This window comes from Culex quinquefasciatus, chromosome 1, assembly GCF_015732765.1.
Source record: "Culex quinquefasciatus strain JHB chromosome 1, VPISU_Cqui_1.0_pri_paternal, whole genome shotgun sequence".
Classification (NCBI taxonomy): domain Eukaryota; kingdom Metazoa; phylum Arthropoda; class Insecta; order Diptera; family Culicidae; genus Culex; species Culex quinquefasciatus.
The window spans coordinates 62369019-62390146 of NC_051861.1; the positions used below are offsets into that span (position 1 = coordinate 62369019).

General features: G+C 41.1%; 1 protein-coding gene and 1 long non-coding RNA gene across 3 annotated transcripts in view; one reads left to right on the top strand and one right to left on the bottom strand.

The window, feature by feature from the left end:
• Positions 1-18938, bottom strand: part of LOC6051267 (E3 ubiquitin-protein ligase UBR1) — a 162464-nt gene extending 143526 nt beyond the window's left edge. Inside the window, 1 exon segment of the mRNA XM_038250665.1 lies at positions 18779-18938. Within this exon segment, the coding sequence (XP_038106593.1) occupies positions 18779-18938 (160 nt within the window).
• Positions 18939-19448: 510 nt separating this feature from the next.
• On the top strand, positions 19449-20755 carry LOC119766239. Of its 2 annotated transcripts, none has more exons than XR_005276957.1 (3): positions 19449-19550; positions 20284-20460; positions 20512-20755. It is a non-coding gene; the product is annotated as an uncharacterized LOC119766239 (long non-coding RNA). The 2 variants fall into 2 exon arrangements; XR_005276956.1 differs by having other exon boundaries at positions 20534-20755.
• The last annotated feature ends 373 nt before the right edge of the window (positions 20756-21128 follow it).

Genomic DNA, 21128 nt, shown 5'->3' on the forward strand with positions numbered 1-21128 from the left:
TAAATTCTCAAATTCTTAAATTCGTAAATTCTTAAACTCTTAAATTCTTAAATTCTTAAATTCTTAAATTCTTAAATTCTTAAATTCCTCAATTCCTCAATTCCTCAATTCCTCAATTCCTCAATTCTCAATTCTCAATTCCTCACCTTCCTCACCTCAATTCTCAATTTCAACCTCAATTCTCAATTCTCAATTCCTCAACCTCAATTCCTCAATTCCTCAATTCCTCACCTCACCTCAATTCTCAATTCCTCAATTCCTCAATTCCTCAATTCCTCACCTCAATTCCTCAATTCCTCAATTCTCAATTCCTCAATTCCTCACCTCACCTCACCTCAACCTCACCTCAATTCTCAATTCTCACCTCAACCTCAATTCCTCATTCTCAATTCTCAATTCCTCAACCTCACCTCACCTCAATTCTCAACCTCAATTCCAAACCTCAATTCCTCAATTCTCAATTCCTCAATTCTCAATTCCTCAATTCTCAATTCCTCAATTCTCAATTCTCAAATTCCTCACCTCAATTCCTCAATTCCTCAATTCCTCAATTCTCAATTCTCAATTCCTCATTCCTCCCTCAATTCCTCAATTCCTCAATTCTCACCTCCCTCACCTCAATTCCTCATTCCTCAATTCCTCAATTCCTCAATTCCTCATTCCTCAATTCCTCAATTTCAATTCCTCACCTCACCTTCCTCAATCCTCAAATTCCTCAATTCTCAATTCTCACCTCAATTCCTCAATTCTCAATTCTCAATTCCTAAATTCCTCAATTCTCAATTCCTCAATTCTCAATTCCTCAATTCTCAATTCCTCAATTCCTCAATTCCTCAATTTCCTAAATTTCAATTCCTCAATTCTCCTCACCTCATTCCTTCCTCAATTCTCAATTTCCTCACCTTCCTCAATTCCTCACCTTCTTCAATTCCTCAATTCTCCTTCCTCAATTCCTCAATTCCTCAATTCCTCAATTCCTCAATTCCTCAATTCCTCAATTCCTCAATTCCTCAATTCCTCAATTCCTCAATTCTTAAATTCTTAAATTCTTAAATTCTTAAATTCTTAAATTCTTAAATTCTTAAATTCTTAAATTCTTAAATTCTTAAATTCTTAAATTCTTAAATTCTTAAATTCTTAAATTCTTAAATTCTTAAATTCTTAAATTCTTAAATTCTTAAATTCTTAAATTCTTAAATTCTTAAATTCTTAAATTCTTAAATTCTTAAATTCTTAAATTCTTAAATTCTTAAATTCTTAAATTCTTAAATTCTTAAATTCTTAAATTCTTAAATTCTTAAATTCTTAAATTCTTAAATTCTTAAATTCGTTGATGATCGATGGTGTGGTGTGATTGCTTAGGGTCTTCGGGGTTCCGTCGCGGACGTGTGCGGAAGGAGAATTTGTGAAACCTGTCGAATTACCTAACGGCAGGTTCCCGATCGAAGACGCTGGAAGAACTGTACTAGAAAACAGAGGTGAAATTGGGCAATTGTTATTAATTACACATACTATACCATAGCTGGAGATTCCTGGCCACCTGCCATATTCTGATGGCGTCGCCGGCTTGGGCTGGAGCGGGGATGTTGGTGTGATGGTGGCGTCCGCAATCGGGCCAACCGGGAAAAGTCCACGTTACCCCACTGGGAAAGTTCGCATTCCAGCACCAGAATGCGGTTCTGGAGCTGGTTAGACGTCCAACGTCGAGTTTTCCTAGAATGGGGCGTCCGGGATTGCTTCGCCGAAAACAGATAGCTGTCTGTTCTGGCTGTTCGTCTTGACCGAGGAGGGAGGCTTTCTGCGAAGGAGGATGAAGCGGAACTGCTAATACAGACACCTTTCAGCCTAGAGCTTTTTTCGCCGGAAAAAGCACCGGCTGTTAACAGTTTTGTTTGCTTGGAATCGTCACGTTATCCTTCGAAAACCACGTCAATTCCGGGCTACAGTTCTGCAGCCCCGGACATAGAAGCGCTTGGCGGACCGTTTTTCTTGCGATTTCACTTTTACCGGAAGTGGCTCAGGTGGTCCCGGTAAAGTGGGTGAGAAGGAGAAAATAATCTCAAAACAGACAGCTCGTCTCATTCCGGGCTCAGGAGCAAGTGCGTTCAGAGTCATCGGTTTGTATTAACGGCCGCAGCGGTTGCGCTGGACGATGTTATCGCGTTCAACGACCCGTTCAGATCGGCAAGAGAGTCGTATTTGTGGAACTTGCGCTGTTACAGATCAAGGGCACGGAGATGTGAGAGCTGGTTCCGTTCAGAATCGTAAAGTTTTCCTCCGGCATTATGCCATTTAGGGCCAGCGGAAACGTGTTAGTCTTCTGCGATGAAATATAAGCGACCCCGTGTGAGGGCTCTTCGGTAGAGGCGCTTTGTGAACCGCTTCTTCGCGCAAAGGTTGCTTTTTCCGGAAAAAGAATCAGTTCCGCGAAATACAGTTGTGAAAAGGTACAAAATCTATCCAAACAAAATGCTTGAATCATTTGACAGCGAGAACTGTCTGTTGCACTTGACAGTTCTTGTTGTCAAAAAATCGAGCGGTTTGATGAGAAAAGGTGACCAAAAGGAACAGAAAAGGCGAGCTAACGCGCGTTAGCACAAGAAAAGGTCAGAGAACGCGAAATAAGAAGAACGAACACTGAAAGGTCTTGTAAAAGGAGCTTTATCGCTCGGTCAAGGCGGAAGTGAACCACCTCGGGAGATCCTGCTGAACAAACTGGAGGTGCTGAATCAGTTCGTCGAGCACTACAAGGCGGAAGAACACGAGTGCCAGCTGGAAGTTCGACTCGGAATGCTGAACGACGTGTACCAGGAGTTCACGAATCTACGGACGAAGCTGGAGTTGCTGCTGGAAGAAAAGGATGCGGCCAAGTTTGCGGATGCGGAGCCGAAGGTCAAACAGGAGGTCGTGTCACACCGTGAAGAAGCCAATCTACAGGTGGTGCAGGAGTTCGACAACAAATTCTGCAAAATCAAGGCGATGCTGATTGCGAAGCGGCAAGCCGCGGCCGCGGCTGGTCAAGGACGTCACGCAGACAGTTCCAAGTGTTGGTGATGCGGATACCTCGTTTCCGTTGCGCGTCAAGCTGCCCGACATTCATCTGCCGAACTTCAGCGGAAATCTGCGCGAGTGGATGACTTTCCGTGACACCTTCAAGAGTCTCATCCACCGGAATTCGAAGCTGACATCGATGGACAAGTTCACCTACCTCCAATCGTCTCTTTCTGGAGTTTGAGAAAAATCTGCAGATGCTGGACAAGATGGGCGAAAATACTGCCAACTGGAGTACGGTTATGGCGCACGTCCAACCTACAAGGCTCTACTGGAGTACCTGCGCGGCCACTGTTCGGTTCTTCAGTCGATTAAACGAGCGAAATCGTCGGAGCAGCGCCCTCCGAAAGCAGCAGTTTGCCACACTGCTGTGCGGAGCAGCAACCAGTGTCAGTTTTGTAGCGGCCCGTGGCACACCCCGTTCCGGTGCTTCAAGTTTCAGAAGATGACGATCTCGGAGCGCAACGACGCTGTTTCGAGAAACAAGCTGTGCAGAAACTGCCTGAAGCCTGGACATTACCCGCGGACGTGCGAAGTAGGAACTTGCCACCACTGTCACAAGTAACATCACTCGATGCTGCACAACAATCAGATGAGATCATCCGCTCCACAACAGCAGTCGAGACCGACCACGACGACCTCAGTACAGCGACAACAACCCAGACCACAGAACACGAATCAGACAACACACACTCCAGCTAACAATGCACCTGCTAATCCGACTAGCCTACACACTACAGACTCTCAAACCACACAGCCACAAACCACTAGCCAAAATTACGTTACACTACCCGTCACGCCCACACACAACATCATCCTGTCTACTGCGCTCATCCGCATTAAATACCGCTTTGAAAACACGCTGCTAGCGCGTGCGCTTCTTGACTCGTGCTCACAGCACTGTCTGATGACCAGAGAGTTCTCGCGATGACTCAAATTCGTGCGACAATCGTCGTATTTGCCGATCCAAGGGATCGGAACTTCCCGCTGCTGACCAGATTTTGGGAACTGGAAACGTGCCGCACCAAGAGCACCCACTCGATCGAAGAATCCACGTGCGAGCAGCTGTTCGAGGAGACGACGGTTCGTGACGAAACTGGCAGATTTGTTGTGACGCTGCCCATGAAGAAGTACGCTGTCCAGAGCGTCTCGGTGAGTCCAGATCAACAGCCATCAAACGCTTTCTGGGACTGGAGAAGCGGCTGTCAGCGATCCAGACCTGAAACAACAGTACAGTGATTTTATTCACGAGTACAAAGCCATGGGACACATGAAACGGGTTGCCGGCAACACGGCCGGGGGAGAGTTAGCGTATTACCTGCCACACCACTGCGTCTTGAGGCCGGACAGCACCACTACGAAGCTCCGCGTGGTGTTTGATGCTTCGTGTCGCACGTCTACCGGAGATGCTCTGAGCGATGCGCTCATGATTGGACCAGTTGTGGAGGACGATTTACTTGACATTGCGCTACGCTTTCGACTCCATGCTGTTGCCATCGTCGCTGACATTGCCAAGATGTACCGTATGATTCGCGTCCAGCCTGACGACCAGAGACTGCAGAGAATTGTTTGAAGAGACAATGTGGACGAACCCATCCGAATCTACGAGCTGACCACTGTCACGTACGGAACGGCGTCTGCGCCGTAGCGACCAAGTGCTTGCAAAAACTCGGTGAGATTGGAGAAAAGACGCACCCATCCGCTTCCAATGTCCTCAAACGTGACTTCTACGTTGACGACATGTTGGCAGGTGCGCACACGGTCGCAGAAGGAAAAGAGCTAGTCGCCGAAATGGTCGATCTGATGGAATCTGGCGGATTCTCGTTGCGAAAGTGGTACTCAAACTCCCGAGACATCTTGCTCGACGTCCCGGAACATCTTCGCGACGAACGGACTCTGCTAGAACTGGACACATCTGACGCAACCGTCAAGACGGCTCGTCTCGGAGCCAAGTACGGACTGTTTCCGTTTCAGATCACCAAAGTGGAACAACGTTGCCGTGATCACGAAGCGTGTTGTGGCCTCAGACATGGCTATGATCTTCGACCCGTACGGGTTGATCGGTCCTGTCGTCGTCCAAGCGAAAATCTTCGTGCAGACGCTGTGGCGCATGGAACTGGATTGGGACGCCGCTCTGCCAGAAGATCCGCAGGAGTACTGGCGAGAATACCGCAGAAATCTAGCCGGTCTAGACAGCCTGTCGATACCCCGCTGGATTGGCACAGGTGCAGATGATCAGAATGTGCAGCTTCACGGGTTCTGCGACGCTTCAGTCAACGTTTACGGTGCGTGCATCTACATCCGAACCGTTTCGGCCAACGGCGACGTCACCGTCCGCTTGCTGGCCTCCAAATCCCGCATCGCACCGCTCGAGATCCTGAAGAAGAAGAAGCGTAAGCAGTCGATTCCTCGCTTGGAGCTGGCGTCCGCTCTGCTGCTGGCGCATCTGTACGAGAAAGTGGCCAACGCCATCAACATCCGAGGAAAAGCGTTCTTCTGGACGGATTCCATGATCGTACGCTGCTGGCTTGCGTCTCTGCCGTCCAGATGGAACCAGTTTGTGGCCAACCGTGTGTCCGAGATTCAACATCTGACGGAGAGCGGATCCCGAGACCGTCGGCCCGGAATAGAGAACCCAGCTGACATCATTTCTCGCGGCATGACACCGATGCAGCTGCAGTACTCAAAGCTTTGGTTCAACGGACCTGATTGGCTGAGCCTCGACCAACAGCACTGGCCGCACGCTCAAGTGCCGAACGCAGCAGACTTCGACCACGAAGAACTGTCGGAATACAACGCTGTTGCTGCAGTTGCACGTGACGCCGAGCCCTGCAGATTGTTTACAGCGAGTTCGTCGTACACCGTGACAATACGGGCGACCGCTGTAATCTGCCGCTTCTGTTTCAACAGCCGTGCGACGAAGAAGCACTGTCGCAGAGTTGGTCCGTTGACGGCTGAAGAGCTCGAGGTCACTTCAAAGAAGCTGATGCGCCTCGCTCAACGAGAATGCTTCCCGGAAGAGTACGATGCTTTGTCCAGAGATCGCACGATTCCAAACAACTTCCGCATTGCTGCGCTGAACCCAAGAATCGTCGATGGAATCCTGTGCGTCGGCGGCCGGTTGCAGCACGCCGCAGTCTCGGACAACCGGAAGAATCCGTACGTTCTCGACCATCGTCATCCGTTCCCGAGCATGGGTAAATAACATGGGAAATGCGTAATAATACCTTTCTCTGGTATCTATACCAAATTTTGGTATTCCTGGACCCTTTAAAATTTGTCTTAAGGATTATGCAAGAGCAAAATGTGCAATTAAAAGACTACATAACACAAAAACAGCATGGATTTTTCAAAGGGCGCTCAACCGCAACTAATCTTCTCTCGTTCGTAAACTACACATTGAATGAAATGGATAACAAAAACTCTGTACAGACACTCTATACTGACTTTAGCAAAGCCTTCGACAGAGTGGACATTCCTATGCTTCTTTTCAAATTTTATAAAATCGGAATTGATTCTAATCTACTTTCATGGCTTAAATCTTACTTAACAAAACGCACGCAATGTGTTAAATTTAATGGCCTCATATCTAGGCTCATCAATGTTACTTCCGGGGTACCTCAAGGCTCTCATTTAGGCCCATTACTTTTTATTCTTTACGTAAATGATGTATCCTTTATATTTAAGCATATCAACGTTTCGATTTACGCAGATGACATGAAATTGTTTATGAAAATTAAAGACGAAACTGACGCTTCAAGATTCCAGAACGAAATCAACATATTCTTTGAATGGTGCTGTCGTAGCCTTTTACAACTTAACATTAAAAAGTGTACATCGATCTTGTTCAGCAGAAAAATAAATAAGCCAAATATAAACGTAAAACTAGACAATCAGATAGTTGAAACCTGTTCAAATGTTAGAGATTTAGGAGTCATACTTGATTCTAAAATGACTTTCATCGAACATTACAACACGATGGTATTCAAAGCAACTAATATGCTCAACTTCATAAAACGATTCAGTTATAACTTTAAGGACCCCTATACATTGAAAACATTGTTCATAACTTATGTTCGCTCTATTCTTGAATATTGTAGCGTCGTGTGGAGTCCACACATCAAAACACACGAAACCCGTATTGAATCAGTGCAAAAACAATTTTTACTATTTGCTCTTCGTAAACTAGGGTGGACAGTGTTTCCTCTTCCTTCGTATATTGCACGCTGTATGTTAATAAGCTTAGAAACACTTGTAAAGCGTCGTGAATTCGCTTCTCTCTCGTTCGTAAATGATCTTATTGCAAACCGAATTAATTCTCCAGAGTTGTTACAAACATTAAATTTCTATGAACCCACACGCGTATTGAAAGCACGTGAGCCTTTCGCATTGCATTTTCACAGAACTGATTACGCCAAACACGGGCCCATGAATAGAATGATGGAAACTTATAACAAATATAATAACATAATCGATTTCACAATGACAAAATCCACTATGAAAAAACAGTTCTACAATCAAAGATAGATGTTCCCCCCTTGTAATTAGAAACTAAGCAACGACGTATGTTTGACGAATAAATAAATATGTTTGACGAATAAATAAATAGATTCTATCATACCAATTAAAGGTATTGTTTTGATATTGCAAAATTGCAGAATTTGTCAATGGTCGAACACCACATATTGGTATTCTTTTGGTATTACAGTGTTTTATCAAATTCCTCTGAAACTATAGGAAAATTTTGACCAATTTTGACAAAATAATTAATTTTGCGCTAAAATAATGTCTCAAAGCGAATGGTATTATTTTGGTATTAAAGTGTTTTATCAAATTCCTCTGAAACTATGGGACATTTTTACCAATTTTGACAAAATAATTAATTTTGCACTAAAATGATGTCTCAAAGCGAATACTTTCATTGAAAACCGGAAATTTCAAACTTGATTTTAAACATTTTTGATATACCCCCTACATAAATGACTTGAAATTGTGGAAAATTTTCTAAGTCAGGATGGCACATTTTGGTATTCTTTTGGTATTACAGTGTTTTATCAAATTCCTCTGAAACTATGGGAAAATTTTGACCAATTTTGACAAAATAATTAATTTTGCACTAAAATGGTGTCTCAAAGCGAATGCTTTCATTGAAAACCGGAAATTTCAAACTTGATTTTAAACATTTTTGATATACCCCCTACAGAAATGACTTGAAATTGTGGAAAATTTTCTAAGTCAGGATGGCACATTTTGGTATTCTTTTGGTATTACAGTGTTTTATCAATTTTCTCTGAAACTATGGGATTTTTACCAATTTGGACAAGATAATAAATTTTGCGCTAAAATGACTTGAAAAAAAATAACCAAATACTTTGAAAAACGAGTCAATCGAAAGATTATTGAATTTTGGTTAATTTCAATCCAGTTTTATTTTAATAACACTTATTTTTCAATCTTGTTATTTTTCAGAATCTTTAAGAACTTCATGCACAGGCCGTTCATCAATGACAAATGCATTCGGTGTGGTGAAGAATATCACTAAGAACAACATGGAATCATCAGGTGAGTAGATTTGGCTGTTGCATATGGATCATTTCCGTTTTTCACTAACTGCAACTGCTGCACTAAAATGGTATGAAAATACCAAATTTTGGTATTACTTGTGCAAATATCAGCGATCAAAATGTGATCTTGGTTGCCCAGTATTAGATGGTAAAATACCATCAAATCATACCAAAATCATGTATGTGGAAGACCACAGGAATACCAAAATATGATTTTCCAAGGGCGCGGGAATACCTAAAAATTAAACCATGGCAATACCAAGTTTTGGTATTCAAGCAATGTTAAAAATTCAGAAGACCTCAACTTGGTATTGAAATGGTTTTATTTTGAGGTATTATTTTACCCTTGGAATAACATGGTTTGGTATTGTTGTGCCCTTCCACATACTAGACTTTGGTATGATTTCATGGTATTTTACCATCTATTACTGGGCAACCAAGGGCACATTTTGGTCGCTGTTATTTGCTCAAGTAATACCAAAAATTGGTATTCCCGTGTTATTTACCCCTGCTCGGGTTTACGAAGCTTATCGTCACACACTATCACGAGACCATGTTTCACGCTGGACAACAACTGTTGATCTCTGCTGTGCGTGAACGGTTCTGGCTGATCAACATCCGCAACCTCGTTCGCGAGGTGATCCACAAGTGTGTCGATTGCTTCCGAGTCAAGCCGAAGGTTCTAGACCAGCTCAAGGCGGGTCTGCCGCCAGAACGAGTCACTCCGTGCACACCGTTCGCACGAGTCGGAGTTGACTACTGCGGACCTTTTCAGGTCGCGTACCCGCAGCGCCGAGCTCGCCCAGTGAAGTGCTTCGTTGTCATCTTCGTCTGCCTGGTCACCAAGACCGTTCACCTAGAACTAGCAGCAGACCTAACCACGCAGGCATTTCTGGCGGCCCTCAAACGGTTCACTGCCCGGCGTGGCAAACCGAAGCTGGTCATGTGCGACAACGCCAAGAACTTCGTCGGCGCAAGACGTGAGCTGAGCGAGCTCGCCAAGCTGTTCCTAAGTCTGCAGTTCGAAGAGGAGATCATCCGCGAAACAGCAAACGACAGCATCGAATTTAAGTTCATTTCCCGCTCGCTCGCCGAACTTCGGCAGCCTCTGGGAGTCCGCGGTAAAGAGCTTCAAGTTGCTGTTCAAACGTACGATCGGGCTGCACACCCTGCTGTACGACGAGTTCCAGACTGTGCTGGTTTAAATCGAAGCGATCCTCAACTCGCGACCGCTCACGCCGCTCAGCAACGACCCCGCAGACTTTGAAGCGCTGACCCCAGGACACTTTCTGATCCAGCGTCCACTCACTGCGTTTCCAGAACCAAACCTCGACCACACTCCCGAGAAAAGATTGTCGGCCTGGCAAACCGTCCAACGGTACACGCAGCAGCTCTGGAAGAAGCGGTCCAACCTATACCTGTCGGACCTGCACAACCGCACGAAGTGGACTAAGCAGAAAAAACAACGTCGCAGTCGGAACCATGGTCCTGCTGAAGGACGAAAACCTCCCGCCGTTGAAGTGGCAGCTCGGACGCATTTCCGATGTCCACCCGGGAGCTGACGGCAACATCCGTGTCATCACGGTGCGCACAAAAGACGGCAGCTATCAGCGTGCGATCTCTAAGATCTGCATTCGACGCAAGCATCGAAAAGGCAACGAGAACCTTCAGGACTTCCTGTGGGATGTCAACGAATCCGCTCATCGAAGCACTCCTCCGTCAACAACTGTAATATTAGTCTTAAGCCAAACATAGATCTAGGGTTTTTTCTCAAAATTTATATTCCCTAAAAGAGCACGCAGCTAGCAACATCTAAACTTAGAAACATGTACCCTCCCTGTAAATGCTTATGAATTGATCTCAGTTGAAAGGTTCTCCAAATTTCTGAATTGCAAATGTAACATCCTGGAGCAGAACTGTTAAATTCTAATAAAAACACAATTGAATTGAATTGAAATCGTTTATTTATCCAAAAAATTGCATTTTTCGAGCCCTACATCCTCCCAAATTTTCATCCATGTCGGTAATGTGGTTCTTGATTTACAGCTTGAGGACTAATTCACTGTGAGGGGGAAAAACCCCTAAAAAGGGTAAAAGCCAATTTCACCAAATGCCAAAACTATTCCTTTGGCATTTTATCTAATTTTTTTTCTCCATATCATAATCTAGACCATAATCGAGGTTCTGAAACAAATTTGACCTCATTCGGATCTACCGTTCAGATTTTTAAAAAAAATCATTTTTGCCTTTCTTACTAAAGAAAGGTATAGGGTTTGTTTTTGGCTCCGACGCCAAATCAAGCTTCGTTCCCAAATCATTTCTCGAGAAATATTCATTCGAAAAATCTGCAAAAAATCATGGACGATCGATTTTCGTCGCCTCGTCGACAAGTTGTCAAGTTGAGCTTCACATGCAGACGCGAGCAATGCTGGCGCGTATAGAGTTTTGATACTAGATTACCCCCTTTTAGTGCAAGTTGCTTTATCGATTGCTCGTTCATCACACATCGCCTATCATGAATTTAGGGTTAGTGAAATTTCACGATTTCGCGGACAGCGTGAAACCCGCGAAATTTGTCTTTTTCCGCGAAATCCCGTGAAATTTTATGTTTGTGCGAAACTGTAACGATTTTTTTTCAAAATATTTTATCGAACTCAAATAGGAATAAAAATAATTTAATGAGCTACCGTAGAATTAAGCGAGTGAGTACCCTTGTTCAATTACTAAGGTAGGTTTGGTGAATTTTGATAATTTCACAGACGGTGTGAATTTTTTGAAATTTATAATTTTTTTCTTTAAATAACATCAATATTTTAACCATAAAGACTATTTAAGTAAATTATAAAAGTTTTGAATTGAAAAGCTTTATATGAACCATTTGAAGAATTGTTCAGATTATTCAGTTTTTTAAGGAACTAACAAAATTTAGTAATATTTTTTTCGCTTTAGTAAAAATTTTACTACTATATTATTTGAAATGTAAAATTTCAAAAGAAATTCAAAGAAATAAGCTTTGTTATTTTATCTCATTTCAGATTTATTTTCTGTTTGATTGTTTGGGTGGATGATTCCCGTGAAAGTTAAAAAATGCCATCTTTTATTTTTTTCTGTTCTCATTTTGAATAAAAATTTCGATTTCGTTGCAAATTATATTATTTTTGCCTATTTTAGTTTTTGAAAATAGGGATGAATCCTTAAATAATATATTGAATGGGCTTCAATTCAATCCATTTTACTCATTTTTGCTGGACAAGATTGTTGAATCTTGCTTTCTGTAATTCTGTAATTTCGGAAAACATTCGTCCGGCTTCAGCTGAAGATTCATGCTGTCCCATGTTGCATGTTCGAGTGTAGACCTACGGAAAACCTTGCCGCAAGGAGAAGTGAGTGAACCTGTACACGAGCCACCTACGACATAATTCCTCGGGCGGCCCAGGTCAACTCGAAGTTACCCCAGGCACCCCCAGTGCAGGACACATTGGGGGTAGAAAGCGGATAGAATTAGCAAAACATCAAAGCAGAGCGCGAGCCATGTGTGTGTGTGTGTGTGTGGTCCAATCCAATACCCGCCAACCGGTAGCGAAATTATGGGAAAGTATAATTTGTATCAGACTGCGTACATGCCGAATGCTGATACAGCTTATCTCAGTCCCGGGTATTAGGTGGTGATAGCCCTCGCGCTGCTTCCAACGACCCATTTCAGAATGACAGAGCTCCTTGCGGTCCAATTCCGAGGTCGCTGGGCATTGTTCGGCCCCGCCTAAACATTGAAGCAAGCATCTGAAGGAAACTCGATCTATATTTAGACTTCCAATCCCCTCAGGCAAATCAGGGATCAGCGCGTATTTAATATGAGAAGATAGCATGTTCAACACTTCGGATCAATTCACTACTAGAGTGTAAACCTTCTGATGGCCGACTGCTTAGCGTCCCAGACCACCAATCCAAAGGTGTGAGTTCGAATCCCACCTGATTCATTTTAGTTTTTATTCATGTTCAAATTCCTGATTCCAAATTTCAAAGGTACCGACCGGGATTTGATCCCTGAACCTTCTGCTTGGGAGACAGAGGCTGTAACCATTAAGCCACGGAGCCGGTTATCAAAGCAGAGCGCGAGCCATACTTTTAAAGTGGTATCTGCAAAGAAATTTGTATTAACAAAAGGGTCAAAAATAAAAAGGCGATACTAATTAAAACTTCCCTGAGACCTTGGAGGTCTCTCGGTTGGACATATAGCCGTGGACACCAAGCTTGGTAGCAATCCTTGACAGTCAGGGTGGTATTGATCACAGCTGATGTTAATTTGTCCTGCAGCTGTGTAGCAAGTCAGATGCTCGCTCATTCGGTTTGAAACGAAAAGAACAAAAGAGAACACAAGAAAACATTATATTCTGATAGTGAGTTTTACACAGATATAAAGTGTAATATAATATTAAATATATTTATAATAATATTTTCACTTCACGATTATTTATTGACACTTTATTTATTTTGCTTTCACTATCACTATCACTATTTCTTCGGGTCGTCTAATTTTCGTCGTGTTCCCGTACTTGGAAAATTCCGCATAACTAATCACTGCTGGTTTGTAGTGTCATGTCGAACATGTTACAAGCTAACACAACAGTGACACAGAAACAGAACTTCACAAGCACGGGAATTTGCACGACCTCCCAGTGAATTAATGCCGAGCTTTAACTATTTTCATACTACTATTAACTAAAATGTCCAAAGCAGCTCAGTAAAACTCACTGGGAGACAAGATTGTTGAATCTTGCTTTGATATGAAATTCAATAAAATGTTAACTGATAAAACAGAAGCAAATCATCAAAAACTTTTTTTGCTTTATTAGTCGAAAAATGAAAAAAAAAAATAGTTCAATAAATGATAATACGCATGCCCTACATTTTGTTTTTTTTTTTTTTTTTAAATGTAAATAGAGCTCGTCCATAAACCAGGTTGAAACTTTTTTGAAAATTATGAGATTTTTTTTGTGTCACGTTCAAATTTAGTGAAGATTATTTTATTGAAAAATAATAAGTAGTTTCTGTGATTTAAACAAAAGATTTCCAGAGTTATTTTAACATTTTTCTCGTTCCGCGAAATTTGCGTGAAATTTAGTGTTTTGAAATTGAGGTCCCCGTGAAATTTCCTATTTTCGAGCGTGAAAAATCACTAAGCCTAACTATTTTTAATTCTGACTTGACTGATTTGCCCCCAGGATGTCAGAAATCACTTTTTGCTGATGATACAAGCATCTCCGCCAATGGTAGAAGCCTTCGTGTCATAACAAGAAGATTACAAAAAAGCTTGGATATTTTCAATTCTTATTTGAAAGAATTGAAAATTACTCCAAATGCTGCAAAAACTCAACTTATTATTTTCCCTCACAAACCAAGGGCTGATTTTCTTAAACCAAAAATCCATCACATTATAAAGATGAATGAGGTAAATTTAAAGTGGGAGGATCAAGTAAAATATCTCATTTTCAGACCTGCCATGCTTTATGCTGTGCCGATCTGGACAAGCTGTTGCTTAACCAGGAAGAAAAAACTTCAGAGGATTCAGAACAAAATTCTGAAAATGATTCTGAAACTTCCTCCCTGGTTCAGCACCAGTGAACTTCATCAATTAGCCGAAGTGGACACTTTGGATGTTATGTCCAATAAGATAATTGATGCATTTGGACAAAAATCATTGCAGTCTTCAGCTGCATTGATCCGCTCTTTATATAGTTTATACAGTATGTAAAAAAAGTATTTACACCCCTTGGGCACTATGCACATTTTGTGATGAAACATGTAAAAAATTTAAAGTTTGACAGGAACCTAGTACTACGTTTTGTTCAGAAACTCATGCCGAACATTTTGCTACAAAAAGCTCATGAAAAGATGATTTCTATAAAAGTTATATAACAAATACTATTACGAAAATAAAGGTGCAAAAGTATGTACACCTTTCGAAAAATTAACATAAATAATGTTATTTGTTGACAAATCACCATAAATCCAGTCTCCCAACTCCAAATAGGCATCCTTGACTGATTAAAAGAATTTGGATTGAATATAAAGTTTACTAACTACTTAGTATAAAAGTTTATATAACTCTGGAAATTCTATATAAAACTTATCTAAACTTAATTTTGCAAACTTTTAATTCAACTAAATGTCAATATATTACCATAGAATTGCTAAATAAACATTTTGGAGTGGGTATAACACCGTTTGGGGTATTTGTATCGATAGAATAGATTTTCGTTGGAATTTCGTACCAACCCGGAATTACGTCGTCGAAAAACCCGCCGGCATCGAACCGGTCCACAATTCACAAGTTAACCTATGTGGCATCGGAAAGGGCATAAAATTTCCGATCTTTTGATACCCATATATCTAGGTTTTCTATAAAACCTACGTTTTTAAATACCTGGGCAAAAAGTAAGTTTGATCCACGAGAACAAAATTACGAAATTCCATACATTTTGGCAGATTGCTCAAACGAAACCATAACAACGCTTTTGCCTAGGTATTTAAAAACGTGGGTTTTATAGAAAACCTAGATGTCTGGGTATCAAGATCGGAAAATGCCCTTTCGATGCCACATAGGAACGGAATGCCGGCTTTCGACGACGTAATTCCGGGTTGTGAAATTCCAACGAAAAATCTATTCTAGCGAAACGGTGTTATACCCACTCCTGACATTTAGTTAAATTGGTTTGCAAATTAAGTTTAGATAAGTTTTATATAGAATTTCAGAGTTATATAAACTTATACTAAGTAATTAGTAAACTTTATATTCAATCCAAATTATTTTAATCAGTCAGGATGTCTATTTGGAGTTGAAACTGATTTATGGTGATTTGTCAACAAATAACTTTATTTATGTAAATTTTCGAAAGGTGTACAAACTTTGCACCATTTGTTATATAACTTTTATAGAAAACATCTTTTCATGAGCTTTGCAGCAAAATGTTCGGCATGAGTTTCTGAACAAAACGTAGTACTAGGTTTATGTCAACATTAAATTGTTTACATGTTTCATCACAAAATGTGCATAGTGCCCAAGGGGTGTAAATACTTTTTTTACATACTGTAAGTTAGTTTTAAGGTATCCCTTTTCCCTTTTGTACATGTAGGACCTCCTACATTTGAAATCACTGAATAGCGAAAGCTACAATATTTCATGAATGAATGAAAGTTGCTAGTATTTCAAATTGAGGGGAAAAGTCATCGATTGTGATTGGACACTCAATAGTATTTTAACTGAATGAATGTACATGGAAGAGAAAATCTGAATAAATATAAATTAAAAAAAAACGCCGAACTCTACTTGGAATCATGAAACAACTAAGCGCATTCGTATCATAGCGCGTCAATGAAAATCTAACGCGCACTAAAATTTTTCCCACCTGTTCGGATTTCTCCATGCACGAGTTCCCATACAACGCATCCAAAATAAACAGACAATATTATGCCATTGGTAGCAACGCTTGCTACCAGTCAAATCAATACGAATTCTGAAACTGAATCTAATTAGAATCGTATACAAATTCCGTTTCAAACGCAACAACCGGTTCCGTGTTCGATTGAGTAAACTGGGAAGCGTATCCTAGACCTTACTCTTTCCCAAAAACCGTCCAACTCCAAGCGAAACAAACTTGGGGACACCATGGAGATTTTCCCTTGTCACAAGTGAGCATCAACACTTCCCGTCTTCCAAATCCTTTTCCTTGTCCCTGGTGCGCGGTGAAGATGGGAGCGGCCGGAAATGGAAGGCTGTCATAGTGGTGAGAATCCGGTTCAGGTGGAGTTGATTCTATTCCCAATTATCAATTCCTAGGCAACTTGGGCTTGAACAATCATCACATCACATGACGAAATCCAGTCTGCAATCAGCTAAAATCACCGTCTCCTAGCAAAGTGAATAAAAGTAGATAAAATGCACAATATTTTTACGTACATTTGCATTTTGAATTTACTATTTTTTTAAGGAAGGAAAAGCCACCATGGCAGCGGCACTAAAAACCTATTTTTTTGCAAACACATAATACAAAACATAATAACATAGCATTAGAATTTTAGGACGCCCTATCCCCGGATGGCTCCACAACGCTTATCCCACTGTTTGGTGTGGTTGTATTAGACCCTTATCCGGAACAATAATCCAACACGGGAGATACCATGTCTTCATCATTTGATGAGTGTGTAATACTACCCAGGGCATAAGAGGGTCCTTGCCGGGTCTAAGCTATCCTTTGGGGAACGGCAGGAATATTAGTAAACACCTATCTAAAGTGCGCAAGGATCCCTGCGTCACCTTAGTGGTATAGATGTTTGTAGGGAAGTTTTGGACTCAATGTTAGTAGAAAAGTAGGACCCTAGGATATACCGTGACCGAGCCACGTAGCCTAGTGGTAACGCTTCCGCCTAGCAAGCGGTAGATCGGGGTTCAAATCCCGGCTCGGACCAACACAACTGGTGATCTTTTCTCTTCTGGATTCGATTGCTTAGTAAAGAGAAGGTAGTGTATCGTCACAAACTGGACATTATCACGACACCTTAGGGAGGCGACATGTTAACATTAAGTTGAGAATGAAATTGCCACTGAATCCGCTTTGGAAATGCCGGCCCCGATACTCTTCAAGGGTGTTCCCCTCAGGAACTGGGAAGGATTTACTTACTTTTCTAGGATATACCTCGAAAGGTATTGCGGGTTGATAAATAGTGATTTAAATTTAGTTTTTGGTTGAACTCGCACAGCCGACTGTACCGAGGAAAAGAATAGAATTTATACTGATATATAAAAAAAGCAAAGCAATCCACTTTAACGACCCCCGGGTCTCTGTTGCAAGTTTCTGCTCATTTCTAGGCGTCCGAAGGTTATGTATGGTGAGTCACCCAAAACCTCTTTTACGCAAATGGACCGACGTTTGACTTCCCCATCCGATAGAAGGCCAGGAGGATAAGGCGGGATTCGAACCCGCGCACCATAGCAACTTAGGAATCGGTAGCCGAAGCCACTAACCACCGCGCAACGAGGCCGGATATATTTTTATTTAAATAATAAAAACAAACGATTATTATTAATACAAAACATAATAACATAAGTAACAAAAACAAATAACACGGCTGGACTCAAAGCTCTATCTTCGTGAGGACATACAAATACATACCTCAAAAAATCGTGCAAGCACATACATTATCCACTTTATTTCCATATTATCCCCGCAATACATTATTTTTTAGCCCTCAAATATTCGAAGTACTAGCCGGCCTTCGAAAACTTTCATATATTATACCAAAACTACTTAAGAGCGAGTTTTTCACCAATGTGTAACAGGTCGTATCGAGGTGCTCCGATTGGGATGAAACTTTCAGCGTTTGTTTGTCTATACATGAGATGAACTCATGCCAAATATGAGCCCTCTACGACAAAGCGAAGTGGGGTAAAACGGGCTTTGAATTTGAGGTCCAAAAAACCTAAAAAATTTTAAAATTGCTCGCATTTCCGTAAAACTTCATCAATTCCAACTTTCTTAGATGCATTCGAAAGGTTTTTTGAGGCACTTCAAAATGTGCTATAGACATCCAGGATTGGTTCGTTTTTTTCTCTTAGATTTTGCAAATTACTGTCAAAAATTTTTTTAAAACCTTAATATCTTTTTGCAACAGCCTCCAACACCCATACTCCCATAGGTCAAAAGATAGGTAATTACATGGACTATAAGCCTACGGTGTTAACTTTTTGGCCAATCGCAGTTTTTCTCATAGTTTTTCGATTTTTCTAGAACAAACATTTTACAACGTTAGTTTTTGGCGTGTAGGCCGTCATAGCGGCACTTTTTGGTCTCAATTTTGTCATATTCGGAATCCTCGAACAATTTTACGTAATTTAGAAGTATTGGATTTGTAAATTTGTTTGTCTAGAACAAACCGAGCAAAATTTACAAATACTGCCTCTTAACATATTCCAACTTTTTTGGTTTGTTCATACTCCTAGGCCATTACTAGTACTGGCCATGTCACTTAAATTGTCGTTCAACTTTATATCCGAACAAAAAAATATCGAGGTATATTTATTATAGTGGTATAATAGGGGTCCAGATTACCCCTACTATCCACATCATCACAAATTCCCCTACTCATTAAAAAAAAGGATTACTCACCCAAGTCGGAATTTGCTTTCTGCTCAATCTGAGTGAAATTAGAAGCACTGCTATGGAAGAACGATACAAAGTCATGGGAAGCCAGACTGTTTGTTTCGAACTTCATACGCCATTCCTTTAGCGGATTAATCATAGCTTCCGCTTTCTGAATCTCGAACATATCACCGTTATTTTCCAACAATGATATTTTTCGCAATTTCCGAATCGATGTAGTATTTTTTTTCAAGGTTAAATCGAACAAAGAAAGGAAAAAAATGCAGTTGAATAAATTGTCACTTCTCGATTACAAGACAAAATCGTTGCTGCCTTTGATGAAAATGCAATCAGGTCGGCACACTTTAGTTTTATCCACTTAATCGATTTCGTGCTAAAAAAGGAGCCGTTGTTTTTTATTTTTTTAGAGGGAAAAAAACATAATTTACCTGAACTTATTTTTAACAGCAATTTCTAGAGAATCTAAATTTATAATAAAATAGCCATCTTGGCTCATACACACACGCAAAACCGAAATAAGGTATAAAATACTAATTTTTAGTATTTGTTGAACTTATGTTCCAGCTTGTCAAATTATAACTCAAAATTAGTTTTTTTTTTCTTCCTGAAATTTAGTATTTTTTTTAGAACACTGACGTACTTCTTAAAAATTCCTAAATTTCAGTATTTTTTTAGTTCAAGAATTGTGATTCACGTTTTGACAAGCCAAAACAAAATAATTTCGCGGCTGTGAGTTGGTGTTCCGCAGTGCTGCTGAAAATTTCGGAACTTTGGAAAGGTATGATCTGCGCAGGAAGAAAAGTGGTTCTTCGGTTCTCCAAGGAGAGAGAAACCCGGTGCAATTAAATAAGTTGAAGTGTGGCTCTCGTGCTTGTGGGAGAGGAGGAGGAGGACGGAACATTCAACTCCTGGCGAGTTTAAGAATACCGCCCCTTCCGTCTCTGTTGAAGCTCGCAGAAAAATGTTTTGGGAGCGTTCTTTTATTACGTAACGCAGTAGGGGGGGAGGGGGGGTCGGAGGCCGTGTTACGCTCCATACAAAATTTTTAAAATTTGTATGGAAATTTTGTTACGAGGGGGGGGGGGGGGGGGAGGGGGTCTAAAAGTCCGATTTTTCGCGTTACGTAATAAAAGAACGCTCCCTTTGTAGAATCAGCCTGTACGAGGTTTGAATCAACAAAATTTTTGTGGAATACACTCAAACCCCGTTGGTTTGACACCAACTGTTGTCAAACGAATGGGGTCACGTTTTAGTTTGACACATCTTTTACACGGAGTTCACACACACTACCAAACGTTTGTTTTATAGTGTGCGTGAGCGCCGTGTAAAAAGTGACAGTTCGTCACTTTTTAGTTTGACTTTGACCAACCAACGGGGTACAAACTAAAAAAGTGTCAAACGAAAAAGTGACCAACCACCGGGGGTTGAGTGTATACCCAAGTTCCGTGTTCGAACCTGTTGTTGCGTTTGTAACGGAATTTGTATACGATTCTAATTAGATTCCGTTTCAGAATTCGGATTGATTTGACTGTGAGAGAGAGCACCAACAAACAAAATTATAAATATTGCTTACTCTCTCATCCATCAAACCAAAACAAATCGTTTAGAGAGAAAAATGCAGTCAGCTGAGAATTTTGTTTCACGATTGAAAAAAAAAAACGTTTGCGTCATGTTGGTACGATGTTATGGTAAGTTTAATTTTATTAATTTTTTATTCATAATAATAAAAGAACTACTAGCGTTCTTCTACTACCGTTGCAGTGGCCACCAGCAGCTGACGTTAACACATTAATGCAAATTTCGTGAAACCTGGAACATCCGGGTTCGTGCACTCAACATGGACATTTCCATTTGTCCAGGATAGTGATTAAAAGTGGCGATTTGAAGGAACATCCCGAGGAACGTAAAATTAAACGGTTTAGGCAGTTATGGAGGCTGTGCAATGATTGTATTTAAATTTTAATAAATTATTCAGAATCTACAGAGGAATGTCTTTACAAATACATAGATAAAATTCCTAGTGACATGGTCGACTGGATTATGTCCATAATTATAGCCGTGAGGACACGGGCTCAGGATTCATCGAACAACAGCAGCATCTAGCATCATATCGACAACACCCGCAAATTCAAGCAAATAATTCAACTTCCCGTCTCAATCAGCTGAGTTGGCAAAGTAGTAAACAACAGTTTACCTCGAGGTTTACCTCACAGTTGCCTTTCATCAAGACTGCGACGACCGAGGGGGACGTCACTTCCGCGCTAACCGAGCGATAAAGCTTCCTTTTCAAACCTTTGCAGCGTTCACTTTCACCTTTCCGCTTTAACTTGCTTTAACGCGCGTTAACCGCGATAAC